The following is a 15336-nucleotide window of genomic DNA, read 5'->3' on the forward strand; positions in this document are numbered from 1 at the left end:
AACTTTTTTCAATTTATTCGAATGGACCGAAAAGAAAGCGAAAATCCAGTTGCCAAACAAGGGAAATATGAAAACAAGAGTGCAAAATGTGAATGATACCTCATTATAATGGCGATAAAGTCTCTATGCAAAATTTCAACCCCCCTTGTTCCATTTCAAGGGAGTTCCAGTATGGCGGCTTTCCTGTGTATTAAGATATGCACATGGTAACTTTAGAGGCCATTTATTCGACACGTACGGGTTTATTTGCCGTAGAACTTTCCAGAACCTTCTAATTTATTAGAATTTAGCCATATATAGCAAAAAAAGCGAAATTTGTGTCAAAAGCCTACCTTCGAAAATCGCAAAAACAGCAAAGGCTATAGCCTTGCTTTTTTGAAAAGTCGAAAATTTTAAGTTGTTGAGAAAATGATTTCAATTGATCAGAAAAAATAAATTAATCACTACAAACCTGGTCGCACGTTGTATAAATGCGTATTTGCCGAGATATTGCAAAAAAGTTGGATGATACTGCGATTTTAGTGGGAGCAACGGAAAACGAAATGAAAGCTGCGCTTTTGATAATAAGGATTGGAATTACGTTTCATTATAATTTATGTATAGTTTTCATCTTATAACCTCCAAGAAATGTTGCTAGTACTAATAGCATTTGTACCTGAAATTCATTTTTGTAGTACAGAAACCCTTTAAATTCTAAATTTTTCTTTAGGCAATTTAATTGATTAAATGTGATTCAGAAATGGGAATAATTCAAGATGAAACGTTTTGTTTATAGTTTTCATGCAATCTTGCTTTTTTTGCCTCTATAAATGACGCTTTTTCTAACGCGCAATTTTGTCAAATATCTTATTATATAATGAATTGCATATTATTGATGGTTTCTGCAATTAATAACTGTCCAATGCTGTTTCTATGAATATGGGATGAATTCAATAATATGTTGAATTTTCCCTGACGCACGCCTTTTGTTCTACGGACGTTATCTTTCGTTGACGTTGATCACGCTATTCAAGCTTCACAGGAACAGATTGTAACTGATAACGCAAGCATTGCACGAAAAGCATTAACGGCACTGAATTCCATACTGTGCTCCTCAGTCAGCTCAACTCCACAATGTTACATCATTTTCTTGCATGCCACGACATTTGAAACGGCAATGATAATTGAAAATATTGAAGTATATCAAATATACGTTCTGTACCGTCTTACCACTTTTATCCAGCTGCTCAGACTGAATTTGACATCCTTTGTTTGAACCATTACCATTTATTGGATTCCCCATTGTGACATATACCACCAAGTTTTCACGCAATTTCCAGATAACACAGGCAACTTTCAGATGAGAAAAAATGTTTATTATCACAAATTACTACAGATGTGAATACGACGAAGCACAACACAATCTATTTATTGATCACAGAACTTCTTTCCTTATATGTTGGTATTCAGACTACAGTCACAGTACAAAGTAGTATTGCCTGGCCGCCGGTATCGGTCGTATTCTTCCGCCGGACTATCTTTTTACGTTCGATATACCGGTAATTGTAATCGATAAATTTATTCTTGCACTATACCATTTTCCCCTAAGGATAAAATGCGTCCAGCTTTTACTCATCACGGATGACGAAATCTGACAGCCTTTGTGTTATCCGCTTTTATCTGTGTGAATTCCGTGCGAAATTGTTTGCTAAAAAATTAAGCAATGTTGATCTTTTTGAAAATGCACAGTGCCGTGGCCACTTGCTTCATCCAGCTGGTCATCAGCCTCATTATCATCTTTGTCATTGCCATTACAATTTGTCCCATCAAACAAAAATAAACTTCTGCTGTACTGCTCTGCTCTGAATGCGGTCTGTTTTCTCTTGTTTTTGTTCTTGAATAACACGCTCGAAGTAATTTCAGTAATTTTACGGCATAGCACTGTCGTTGAAAGGAAATCATTCGAGCATCTGTATCGGTAGTTCCCTGGTCACATGCGAAACACTTGTGCCCGTAAACATGGCAAGAGGAAACTGATTTGAATAACACACATCACGTCTGAAGGAACGTTGTATCCATCGTATCCGGTAAAAATTATTCGAATTCCAACACTGGTATGCCGCTTCTGAACTCGTCAGGAAATATAATCTGAAAAGGAAACAAAATTGAAATAAAATAAAAAAATAGTTTCAAGATAAATTTATCACACCTTACCCACAAGCTATTCAACATAATACTGACATTTCTGCATGATGGCTGCAACAATATATTGATATATAGTCAATCAAGTCGATGAACAATTCTTGGCACGTACATTATTGCCTACTATTATACTGAAAAAATTTGTGAAATTGCTAAGAATATGACAAGCGCTGATCTGCTCGGCGGGGAAAGAAAGAGAGTATAACTGACCGCCGCACAGTCGAAAGCTGCATAGAAGAATGGCGAAAAGAGAGTGGATCCCGAAATTAATTTGCGTTTTTGGCCCGTTAATTCTGTGAGCCTTGTCCGTCAAAAAATCGCCATCAATAACATCACGTATAGTTTATTATCAATTTTCATCAATTAAAAACGAATACTCCCAAACAATGAATAAACACAAGGAAAGAAAATTGCATGATTCATGATATTTCTGATAATGGCGAAAATGAAAAATGCTTTCAATTAGATTATTACTAGATTCAATTAATGAAAATTAATTCAAAGGGAAAAATACCTATCCCCACGCTTCCACCAGACTGTAATGTATTACCAGTTTTCCAGATGATCCAAAACATTCATAAACATTTTCTAATGTATAATCATTTGATGGGCAAAACGCTTGAGAGACGAACAGAAACAACGAATCTTTGTCTTCTAATTTCAAATATCTTCGAATAAATAAATTCACCCAACCAAGTGTTCGACCCTTCAAAACTTCCCATTTACGTTGCTTCATGATCGGAGCATCGCCAACAGGCTTCAAAATGATTTCTATTTTGTCAGGACAAGCCAACTGCTCGTCGGAAGAGGGTACATGGGCATTGGGAATGATGATCTCCTCTTCTATCATTTTTTCGCATCCAAACCAAGTATCGACAACTGTTGATATATACTTCATAAATATTGCAACAAGCTTTCAGTAAGCTTAAAAATGGAATAAGTAGAAAAGAGAAAAATTGAGAAAAACAATGTATTATATAAGTATTTTTCCCAATTTTCCAACATATAAATCGAGGTCAGCAATGAGTACTCCAAATAGCACCAGCTGATGAAGTTCCACAATTTTCTTAAAGGACCCAGTTGTACACTTTCTGAAAAAAAAAAATTATAAATTAAATAATGAACTGAAAGTTTAAATGTTATAAGTAAGTGAGCAAGTAAGTAAACGCTAAAACTACACGGCTGCTGTTCATTCCACGCCTGAAAATACAAATTGAAAACACTCATCATATATAATTTTCATTATACATTCGAAAACTTTAAAAAAACTATCGAAATTACCAGTGATAAATAACAATACTGATGAACTAAAATGCAACTATTTAATAAACACATGTGCTAGTAGAATACTGTATTAATAAGCGAATGCAAGCATTAATAATAAAAAACTAGAGAAAATAATTGAAAAGTATGGAAAATTGATAGATCGTTGGACAAAATCATAACTGTAGAAAATTAAAAAATAATATACATTATAAACATTTCTTTAGATTAAAATTTTATTAGTTTTCAATTTTTCTATTTAAAAATGAAAATTACAAACAGAGCGCATACGAAGCGCAGTTCAACTATTGCATCTTCACTGCTCAAAAACGTGGAATAAATAAAAAGAAAAAAAAAGAGTACGCCATAATGTTGACTGTTTTTCTTTTTTACTCTGTCACTAGAGTGCAGGTCCTGGCTTTCAATAGGCTTCTCCTTCGATTCGTCTTTGAACCGGTTCATTTACAATAGCCCCTTTGTTGTGCGTTCAACGAAAGGACACGCACAACAATTGGCCAATATTGACGTTACCGAGATGCGCGACCTGGGAAGTGACCTCCACTGGGCATATAGCAAAAGTGCTGCTGCACAGCTCTCTGATCAGCCGCCGATGACTAGTCATCGGCTAGTGGTTTTTTTCTTGTTCACTTGCAGCTGTCAAGAAACCATTGCATTCAATTTAACTGGTAAAATATACTTTTGCTTTTTCTTGTTTTTTATATTTAACTTCACTTATTTCATTTCCAGTGGTAGCACAGTGTCGAGATGGAAATATGCAAATTCGTTTGTTGACGGTTGAACCATTTGTTGGCGTTGTGCACGCTTATGATCACGACGCCGACTGTTTTCTCGACGGAGACGAGAACGTCGAAACGGATTTCTCCATCGGCTTGACAGACTTTGATCGTTGCGGTATACAATACGACTGGGTAATTATCATTGAAAAATAAAATGAAATGAAGTAAAATAAAGAAATTAATACAGTAAATCAACAATAAGCTCCCATGGCCATGCATGGGAATAAATAACTGAGCTGGAATAAACTTGCACTGTTGAACAACAAACAGAATTTGATCTTCGCTTGTTTTGCATTTCAAGCGCAACGAACGATACTGGGTAGTTATTTTGGTGCGACGTCACAGAAAAATTTTGACAGACGACGATAAGATGTACAACGTCAGCTGTACAATTGGCCATACTGGAAATGATGGTCATCATTCGTCGACAGTGAACATGACGTTCAAAGCGGCTCTGGTTGAAAGTGGTCAGCCAACACGACACGTCTACTTCGGTCATCCGTATAAGCTGAAAGTTTGGTCCGACCAACAGCAGAATGGTCATGAAAATGTTTGCTTTTTCACCAACTTTCACAATTCTGCTTTTCTTTTGCAGATGTCACATTTGCAGTACTGAAGTGTGCCGCTTTTGCAGGCGGCAATCGCAGTCTTACGTTGTACGAGTAAGCAGTTTGAATATCACCAGAAATTGCACACAAATTATTGAACCACACACATACACACACACACTTGCAGAGCCGAGTCGGAAAACAATTTAATACATCCATTCACTTACGGTGAAAATGAAGCAGTGGCTGAACTGTCGTCCATGTTTCGCTTTCCTGGCCAATCGGCTGCACATTTACAATGTACAGTGGAATTTGACCTGCAAAAAGACAAGGTTCAGATATTTTCTACTTTATTCATGATTGTTTAAGATTAAGTTTTCCTTTCTCTTTTTAATTGATGATGATCGAATTCAGATCAGTGTAGAAGTGTTGAAATTGTTCGCCAAAAAAATGACGAAACCTCTCCACACGCGTGCATTAGCATCGACAACAGTGGCTGTGCTGCCGGCCGACCAGGCGCCGGGTAATTTTACTGAACTTCGTCGATCCAACTGTAGAAATCGTTCTTTTTGCAGAAATTATTGAAGAATTAAACTGTGACCGCTTTCAAGCTGTCCAGTTAGCACTGTGTGTTGTGCTGTGCTTGCTTTTGGCCACGGGATTGATAGCTGACTGGCGCATCGGTCGATGCAAGATCCACCAACAGAGCAGCAGCACGACAGTGAAGACGGACAACAGCAGCAGCAACAGTGGGAAAAAGTGGGAAAACAATCGCACACAGTCTCGAATTGCGCCGGTCATTTCGCTGATGCTTAACACGCCAGTGGCGGTCGACGTTCCCAAAGTGCCGGCTGACTGGAGAAAGCCGGCCGCTTCTTCAATGCTGGACACCGCCGAAGAGACGTTCGACAGCGGCTGCGACTGCTGCAGCATTTGCGACCCGCCGAAATTAACCATCAAAAGTTAAGCAAATAAAAATATTTTACTTGTAATAAAATTTTTGAAAAATTGAAATAAAAGCAACAATGCAAGATAATGTGCAGAAGAACATCGCTGCGTGTCACAGTTCGTCGTGGGTTTCTTCTTCAAATGTTTTTGAATTTTCAATTCGTTCTGCCGAATATTTCTTATCATTCATAATTACTGAAAGAACAAAAAAAATAACAATAGAAATACACGTGTAATGTGTTTATTGCAGTTAAATTAAAGAAACGAAGTAAGTGAAAAAAATCCCGACTCCCATCACACTAACCGTTGTTGATTAGAATTAAAGTGCTTGATCGCCTAGAAAAATGGCGTTAAGCATGCGAACAGCATGGCCAGCTTCGATCAGAGCGATGATTACGAGCGAACATGTGAACAGCACAATTAGCGGGGTTTTGGGCCTGAGCAAGATGAGAAGAAAAGAAAGGAGCAGACCGAAATAGGATGCATATCGAAGCACCTGCTGGGCGAGCAGACCAAAGAATACAGGCTTAGGTCTTGGCACTATAAACGCGCTCAGTGGCTAAATTTGTGAGCGGAAAAAATCAACCGAAACTAGCATACTAGTCAATGCGCATCACTGTTCCAATAAAAAAAGCATGCAAAATATCAATCTAAACTTACCATCCGGATCAGGAATGCAAACACCGTCTTCACGCCTGAACGCTTCTGCGCAGACACATTTATAACTGCCAGGAGTATTTTCGCATTTTTCAAATTGATCAGTGCACGGTGAGCTTTCACATTCGTCAATATCTGTTTTACAAATACAAAAACAAAAAAGACTTATATTTCAAATGATGCTTCGAAAATCATTTTTTACTTGAATATCATTAAATACAGTAATAACGAATTACAGTTCTTGTAATGTAAAAAAAGTAGAAACAAAGAAAGGAAAAAGCGTACATTCATTTAAACTGATATATGGTGTAAATACTTACAAATAAATACAGCGAAACTTAGACTGAAAAACTTCTCAGCAAACCAAAAATTTTAATAAAATACCAAAAGAGAAAATTTCAATGCGATTAATGAAAGGAAAAAAATAAAAGTTCAATCAAACAGGTTTTCAAATTATTATAATCGACTTGTATGGAACAAGAAAGAATCATCAAGCAATCAATCTAAAGCTAAAATATTACCCTTGCAACCGGTATCTTCATCCATAATCCAACCAACGCGGCATGAGTTACATTCTTTCGGACCTTCTCCACTGCATCCGCCTTTGCAAGATTCGTGGCATGCTGTACAGCAAATGTTAAACAATGTCACAGCACACTTCAATCTTACGTTGACACAGAATATACGTTTCGTTGGAATGGACTTTGAAAAAATTACTGTCACAATGTCTGCACAATTTTCCCTGATATCCCCGGTGACATTTACATTTTCCCGATCCAAAACGGCTTCCACTGCCCTGAAATTGGCTTTGATTTTTTATTTTCAACGGTTTTTTAACATACAGTATTGTTCATCACCTCACAAATGCCATTTCCAAAACATGGCCGCTTTGGATCGCCAGGGCATGGCGCACAGGAAGCACCGAACGTATTGTCTGGACAACATACTGCGATAATATATTTGTTCAAAGTTAAAAACAAATAATGTCAGCACATTTCTTCCAAACAAATACCTTTGACAGTTTTTATGCAGAACCAATCAAAAAGATCTGGATATTTTTTTTGATTATGGTAATACCAAGTTTCTAAAGTTTCTTCATGTTCTTCTGCCATTGCATGACACTGGAAAAGAAAGTGTTTGTAAAAAGTAATATCACTCTGCAAGTAGTATTCTTTAACCTTTGATTCCAAATTCTTGATCTTCGACTCTTCTTTTACATCTTTGCTCTTTTTTGAACATATCAACTCCATAATTTCGATAAATCGTGTCTCGCTAATATACAAATAAAATACATCTCTAACAGCTTTTTCAGCGTGTATATTCAATATATACCTGGTAGAGTATTTGCCCAAATTTTCATTTTCCCATGCCGTATTTCCTCCTTCAAAATGTGACTTGTTTGTGTCGTTAAAACCCTGAACCAAAAAAAAAGATTATACAATATTTTCTGATTTATTGCAGCACTGCTGGCTGTGTGGATGTACTTTTTCAAAGCTGCGCGCCAAAAAGCGGCATGTATCACAACGATCACCATGTGGCACGTCGGCTAAACATGAAAACCAAAAAATTTGTCTTGAAAACAGTAAACAGACTAGCACGGCTAGCCAGGTCGACCACCAGCAGCACATCGATCGGACAACAACAAGCGAGACGGTTCTGCTGATGTCGGTTTGTTGTCAAAATTGTTTTGTTGGTTCGAATCCGACGCCACGAGAAAGAGACACGTTGCAAAAGATTATTCGCTGAGATCGTGTTTGCAAAGTAAACCCAAGCTGAAAAATTTATTTACTCTAATTCAGCCATGGCAATACGGCATAATTAGATCGCTATACAGTGGCGAAAAAAATCAAGTTTATTTTCTCTTTCTTATGCAATGAATAATGATTACATAACTTTCCTTTTTTGCAAAACATGAATATATATGAACAAAATCTCCAATATATATAATGGATAATATTTTTCCTAAAACATACACAACCCTAATAATACAAATTTCATTGCATATTAATATTTCAAGAATGTAAAGTTCAAGTTTTCATTTCTGTGCCATTTTCACTGCAATTTGAATGTTTATGTTGTATAATTATTAAAATAAACATTTAATTTAATATTTCAATTGCTTTTACGCGTCGAAATTGTAAATGCAAAAGTATTTACTTCCATTCCACCTGAGCATTCGAACAAATAAGAGAATAACATCAAATCAGTCTGCAATTTTCTTTTAAAAATCAAATTTTAAATTAAACAAGAACGACTGACAGTTAGCAAAAACAAACTGAACAATTAAACAACATTACAGACCCAACGTTCATGCCCACATCATACAGAATAACATGACATACTGTAATCGGAAAATAACGCGTAGGTATAAATACTGTAAAATGATATAACAAATACAAATAGAACAAAATTAATATAATTTAATTTGCAGAAACAAAAACATGCCAACATATTGAACTTAAAGTTTCAACTAAATACTGCGCTTTCAATTTAACTTACATTACACCATAAAGCAATTGCGAAGTTTCACATCATGGCAATTGCAAAATCCACAAGATTTACATTTCAAAAATATACAAATGATTACATTTTTTATAAAAAAATCGAAATTTGAATCAGTTTCATTTACTTCTTTTTAATATTTTTTTTGATGCTTTGTTTTTTCATACATTCTTCTTGATCAGCTTGAATTTCTTTTCTGATTTGTTCAACCATACCAGGCGTAAGCAAACCCTGCTTTATCAGCGACTGAATAACACCGCCTTTGCGTACAGCTTTGGTGGTGCTGGTGGCTTGTTTCATTTTCGCTGGCGAGTCTTCTGCCACAGCAGCAGCATTTGCTGTTGTGGGACTTCTGGAATCGAAACCATTCAAACCCTGCTGGTCAAACAAGCCAGCAACTTGGACCGTTTTCAGTAACCGTTTGACATTTTGCAAGCTTTCGCGAATCAGCACGTCCAGTTCCCTTTGCATCGCCCTGACCTGTTCAGTTTCGGGGAACATGTCCGTGAAACGGTAACCAAGCCAGAGGTACGTGTCCAAAACGTCGAACACGTCTTCCAAATGGATCAAGTCGACAATTTTGGTCGGGGCACTGAACGGCCAACCGACCGTCCGCGCTAGCCAGTCGGAAGTTAGTGGTTCGCCGCGGCTGAATTTCCTGGCGTAGCGCAGGAACATGCCGCAGACAAACGGCTTCTTCCGGCTTATTGGCGCCATGCAAAAAATGTACCGCACCTTCAACGTCAGTGGCACGTGTTCGATCATGTCAGCCAGGAATTTCAGATCGTCGACGTTGCACATGAAGAAACGACTTTCGTCGACCGCGCTCAAACTAACAAATATGTCCAGCAAGTTGGACAGCGTTGCCTTGGGCAGATAATAGGCGAACATTTCAATCTGTTCCAGTGTTGGAAACAGACCGGCGGCGGGTATCGGTTCTGTCGGCTTTGTCAAGATCGCTTTCAACGCAGGTAAGTCTTCCATGCGCAGCGTGGTCACCTCGCCGGATTCGTGGAACGTACCAAACCTACCGGCCCGGCCGGCTATCTGCAATGCCTGGGACGTGCTGATCGGTTCCAGTTCTTTTTCGCCGGATTCGTTCAGCGTAACTTTGACCAACGAATAGAATATGACCCGGCGAATGCTCAAATTCAGACCCATACCGATCGCGTCGGTGGCCACCAGTACGTCGCAAGGATCGTCTGGATCGTTAAATTTCCGAGCCTGGGCTAGTTTGGTTCCAGGCGGAAGGCTGCCGTATATCATTGCCACTGAACGGCCAGACGCTTCGACTTGTCGAGTTACTTTGAACAGGTCGTTTCTGTTGAACGCGACGATGCAATCGTACGGTTGGATCGAGTCCAGAGAACCAAGCGGCGAGTCGAGTATCTTCAGAGGGGTCTTGCGTTCATAGGTGTGCAGTTCGAATTCGTCACCCAAGCTGACCAACAGCTCCTTCACCAAATCCACCGCGGCCAACTCACCACAGACGTGGATTTCATCCGCACACACGCCCAACAGCGCCCTCGTCCAAGCCCAACCACGTTGCAAATCGCGCATCATCTGTATCTCGTCGATCACCGCCACCTCGTAGTGAACCCTGGTGTCCAGCATCTCGACCGTGCACGAAATGTGCTCACTGCACGTCTGACCGTTGGCCAGGCACCGTTCTTCGCCAGTGATCAGATCGCAAGGCACGCCGGCCGCGTTCGACTTGTGAAACACCTCACTAGCTAGCAGCTTCAGCGGTCCGCAGTAAACGCCACTTTTGGCCGCCAAATAGCGTTGCAACGCTTGGTAAGTTTTGCCACTGTTCGTCGGACCGGCGTGGAAAATCACTCTGCGCTGTATGGACCTCGCTTCAGGGTACCAATTTTGCGGCAAACGCAAGTCGGAGATGTTTTTCAATTCTTCAATGCACTCCAGATGCGGAAACACTTGCCTAGCGTGGCGCAGGAACAGTGGAAACAGATCATCGACGTGACGGCTGTTTTGCAAAATATCCGCCAACATGATGTGCAAGTCGACCGGCAGCACCGCCGATTCTTGGCAATAGCGACGAAAACTGGCCAAAGCTTGAAGGAAAAATTTCCCAGTCAAACCGTGCTCAGCGCCAAGCTTGCGAACCGCAGGTCGCCTGGCGAACTGGCTCAGCACCGAAGCCAGAGCGTCTTTGGCCAAGATGCCGCCAAATTCCACCCCGACATCCACATCGTTAGCGGTGCTGGCTGATTTCACCGTCAATGGAACCACTAGATCTTCGAACGACTTTTTCGAACGACTCAAATGACGCAGTTGAAGCAGTCGGCCAATATTCCGCAACCCAAGGAGAACCGCTTTAACGCTGGTCATATCACGCACAACCTGCGTTAAGTAAAGCTGTCCAATTTCATCGAAATTCTCATTTTTTACAGTATGACGGGCTACCGTAAGCTGATTTCAAGTACAATTTTTTGTTGTTCGGACTTTTTCTTGCTAACGTAGAGGAGTGTGAAAAAGCATTGCTTTTGTTTGTTTCTATTATTTAACATTTATATTGAAATAATAGATCAGAAAAACAACAAAACAACGTTCTGCTATTTATAACAACGCAGTGAATAGTCAGTTGTTTATTTTTCAACTATTCGTTTTTCTTCACATTTAAGTAGTGATATTTTTGGCCACAAATAAGGCATGTATATTATATATCACTATTGAAACTACTTGACAAATTCATTATTCATTTTCCTATCCTGATCTACATTCCTGAGAGAGTTCTAAGAACGCGTAAGCACTACATAATAATTTCCGCTCATTCTCTAAGAGGTGATGTGAACTCGAGCGACAAAACAAACCAAATCCTTCTTGTTTTGATCGACCAATTCCCATCGTACAAGCAAACCAATCTAGCAAAAGTGAAACTATGGAAAATGTTCGACAGAATCAAGTTGGAAAACTTGCCAGCCTACCGTTGGATATTCACTTTTTACATCAAAAACATCCTCATAATGAACGGTATTGTTGCTACTCAAAGGGCACTGCAATCCCGAGTCTTTGCAACCGTCTGGATTCGGTACAGGAAACGGCACTGGCAATCCCTTGATGATTCCATGAACGACAACATGTACAGCGGTGGTTTCTTGACCTGCAATGGTGTACATTGGTCGTAAAATTCACCAATCAAGTTTTACTTTGCATTTACTAGGCGTAAACAGGATTCCCACTTTCGGCGAAGTGCCCCTTTTCAATGAACAATAATTTGGATTATCACAAGGATCCAGAGTTACATTCTGAACTGAACCGGCAACAGAGCCTACAAAATGAAGAGCAGGAATATTGCGCAGAATGAACATTCACCTTCTTCTACACTGACATGCTTCATCCTGCGACAACAGTGCTATTCACTGCTGGCCTGTGACCATGTATGTGATAACTAAGCATCGCAGGAAACAGGAGTCAATAGCGGCAACGGAGTTAATTACAATTTAACAACAGTGTAAAAATACATACCGCAATCTCTGAAATTAATGTTTATTGCAACGGCTGCAGCCAGCAGACAAGCATAGGAAAGCAGTTTATACATGACGGCAATTATCTGCAATGTTCTTAATATAAAATAAAAAGAGAACTTTAGATATAAAAAAAAAGAAAAAAATTTCTTGAAACAAGATGGCAACAGCCTTTTGGATAATTAATTCACTGAATGTCAAATGAGTAAAACTGGTCAAATAGTTTATTGATAATTCAAGCAAAGTAGTAATATGAGCGCATAATATATATTTCATACAAAACTTTTGTTATGCCTATCATCAAGTACACTGCGTTATAATGATATAATAATAGGTATATTTATATTCTATTTTCATCATTCAGTCATTTATCAGTGATTGTTGATCGAATAATTGCGCAAACTGGGACGCTACCATTCTTTGGTTCGTCACCAGGCTCAATCAATTCCCATTTGATTAGCAAATTCATCTGAAAAAAGCAAAGCATCTATTACTGTTATTAAATCGATAAAGTATATTCATTCAGACGATGAATCATTATATTAAAAAACACACACACCTTCGGATAAGATCTTAAAACGTGAATGGATTGCTGATATGTGTATTCTTCTCCAGCAACCAAAGGGCAGGTTAGGTTCGAGTTTTTGCAAGCATCTGAATTGGGTAAAAGAAACGGAACTTTGCCTAATTTCATCAATATGCCATGCACTCTGGCTTTCAATTGTTTCACTTCCCTATCTAAAGAAGCCACAATGTTACAAAGAAATATATAAAAATGTATGATTTTTCTAATTTACCAGGCACAAATCGAATAGTAATAGATGCCTTTGATCCACGAATCAATGGACAAGTTGAACCTTCTGCATCACAAGGATCCACAGCAACATCGTTTACAGTAAAAATTGATTCTGAAATATAAAAAAATATTCTGTAGAAAAATGAGAAAACACGTTTTTCATCATTACTTTTTACTGTTTTACACCAATTCACCCCAATTGCAAAACAAAGTCCTACATTTATTAATTAATTGACATTAATAATTAATTTTCCCTTCTCCCCTCCTTGAAATTCTCTCAACATCGTAAACGTCACTTTTCCAATATTAACTATAACAATTTCGTCTCGTTGGAACAAAGAATTTTTCCTGCGAGGCACATCAAATTTAGCATCCAAAGCTACAAACAACTGCTCCGTAATACGAATGTAGGACACCAGAAAATTGAAACCGGACTTTGCAGAGCATAATAATAAGCATCTGAATAAAATGAAATAAAATAAAATAAATTTCGCCACTTATCCAGCCTAGTATCATCTTTTGAACAAGAACAAAAAGAAGAAAAAAATGCGATGTAATAGTGGCGGATCATTTTTAAGTATCAAAATAGAATTGCACAACTGTGAATAGGAAAATTCAAATCTGATGCTAAACTTTCCAAAATAGCACTGAAAAATCACAATATATTTCAAACGAAATATCAAATGACGACAAAGATGATGCGTAACGACGAAATGATGATGCTACACCAAAAAGAAAAAAACGCTGCTGCGCTTTGTGTCAGACATGCTGACAAACTGAAATGTGAATGGAACAATCACACTGCTCGCCATTAGTAGTGAAAAGTAAAAATAATGCTGACTGGCAACATCTAAACTTGGCTTCTTTAGAGCGGACGTTTCAAGATGAAGAAAGTGAATACCATGCTGCTATGCTAATTGTGAGAGAAAATTTTATAAATGTTGTTGCAAAAAATGAAAATTGAAATGTCAAATTTTCATCTGGAAAGAAAAATGAAAAAACAATAATAATATCAGCATTTTTGAATAATTATTGGATAAATAATAAAAAGAATATCGATAAACGTACTGCAGTTGTTGAATTCGACACTTTTCGGTTGAGCAAAGTAGAAAAAGCCGAAGGCAAAACAGACGATCAAAGTGAACTTGGTGCGCGTTGCTGCTAGCATGGTCATCGACGTCGGAAAGTGTTCTTCTGCTCGTCGACGGCAGAGCGCTGCATTTTTAACCATAAAAATGACCAATCAACGCTCAGCTAACCCATTCTGGCGCCAATTGCTGGTCAGAGATAGCATCAATCAAAAATTTGTCGATCCAGCTTCTTCAGTGACAACTGGCGTCATCGGTTATTTGGCGCCGACAATATTATCAAATCATTATAATGCACAATTTACTATAGATTTTTTTCTTTCTTTTACATATCTTTCTCTTTCTGCATCTTTTTAAACATCTGCTGCAGGCAGCAGCATTACAACCAAATTCCAAGTTCATGTGTCGAAATAATTTATTGGTTTTATGTTGGAAGAAGAAAAGGAACTAAAATAAAATAAAATAATACAAGGAAATGGACGAACGTGAAAGTTTCCGTTTATTAAGCGAATTTCAAACAGCTAGCTAGCTAGTAGTTTTGCTGACGTCGATGTAGTTAATTAGTTGGTTAGAGTAGAATTAAGAGTTTTTTTTGCTCGTGCTTTTTTAGTTGTTTCAGTTGTTCACCAATAACTTGAAATCCTATGCATGCATACTGACACTAACATACACACAAACATATGCTAGTGATGAATATTTTCATCAACACTGTCAGTGGGAAATTTTCAATTTCCTCTTCTAAATTTCTTTTTCTGTCTTTTTTATTTTTGGCTTTATTGCAACGACGCCATTGCATCAACTTCTCAAATAACATCACAAACAATATCAGATTCGACTTTCGATAATAACAACGCTGCTGTGCCCCACCCTGTGTAAATAAGAAAAAAGCCCAAAGCAAGTAGATCGCACGGCAAGTTTACACAGCACAAACAAATGAAATAATAGTAAAGAACGTTTGACCTCTGTTCATGATTGCATACATCATCAGCTGCTTGAATGCAGCCGAATTGGGGTATTGGTAAAAGGGCACTGGTATTGTTTTCTCATTTGAACAAAAGAGAAGTTGTT

General features: G+C 38.2%; 4 protein-coding genes across 4 annotated transcripts; 1 reads left to right on the forward strand and 3 right to left on the reverse strand.

Moving 5' to 3' along the window:
* Window positions 1-135: 135 nt before the first annotated feature.
* Window positions 136-1282, reverse strand: Tsp_02848 (hypothetical protein). Its single transcript, XM_003379131.1, has 4 exons — window positions 1193-1282; window positions 619-655; window positions 452-554; window positions 136-271 (listed from the first exon to the last, which is right to left on the reverse strand). Exons 1-4 carry the CDS (start codon window positions 1280-1282, stop codon window positions 136-138), a joined length of 366 nt encoding a protein of 121 aa, XP_003379179.1.
* Window positions 1283-2915: 1633 nt separating this feature from the next.
* Tsp_02849 (hypothetical protein) lies at window positions 2916-5756 on the forward strand. Its single transcript, XM_003379132.1, has 9 exons — window positions 2916-3062; window positions 3727-3822; window positions 3851-4061; window positions 4192-4373; window positions 4543-4780; window positions 4837-4903; window positions 4977-5121; window positions 5204-5312; window positions 5377-5756. Exons 1-9 carry the CDS (start codon window positions 2916-2918, stop codon window positions 5754-5756), a joined length of 1575 nt encoding a protein of 524 aa, XP_003379180.1.
* A 300-nt stretch (window positions 5757-6056) lies between these two features.
* Tsp_02850 (putative calcium binding EGF domain protein) lies at window positions 6057-12036 on the reverse strand. The gene is made up of 15 exons (XM_003379133.1): window positions 11833-12036; window positions 11731-11781; window positions 9064-11329; window positions 8737-8768; window positions 8521-8602; window positions 7987-8166; window positions 7834-7940; window positions 7727-7809; window positions 7573-7666; window positions 7407-7515; window positions 7237-7340; window positions 7112-7190; window positions 6916-7017; window positions 6398-6529; window positions 6057-6277 (listed from the first exon to the last, which is right to left on the reverse strand). Exons 1-15 carry the CDS (start codon window positions 12034-12036, stop codon window positions 6057-6059), a joined length of 3846 nt encoding a protein of 1281 aa, XP_003379181.1.
* Window positions 12037-12048: 12 nt separating this feature from the next.
* On the reverse strand, window positions 12049-14474 carry Tsp_02851 (protein NPC2-like protein). The gene is made up of 9 exons (XM_003379134.1): window positions 14429-14474; window positions 14245-14395; window positions 13472-13639; window positions 13375-13394; window positions 13182-13292; window positions 12944-13122; window positions 12788-12853; window positions 12386-12470; window positions 12049-12188 (listed from the first exon to the last, which is right to left on the reverse strand). The coding sequence occupies exons 1-9, from the start codon at window positions 14472-14474 to the stop codon at window positions 12049-12051; spliced, it is 966 nt and encodes a 321-aa protein (XP_003379182.1).
* Between the last annotated feature and the right edge of the window lie 862 nt (window positions 14475-15336).

This window comes from Trichinella spiralis (genome assembly GCF_000181795.1).
Source record: "Trichinella spiralis strain ISS 195 chromosome Unknown Scfld2, whole genome shotgun sequence".
Taxonomy (NCBI): domain Eukaryota; kingdom Metazoa; phylum Nematoda; class Enoplea; order Trichinellida; family Trichinellidae; genus Trichinella; species Trichinella spiralis.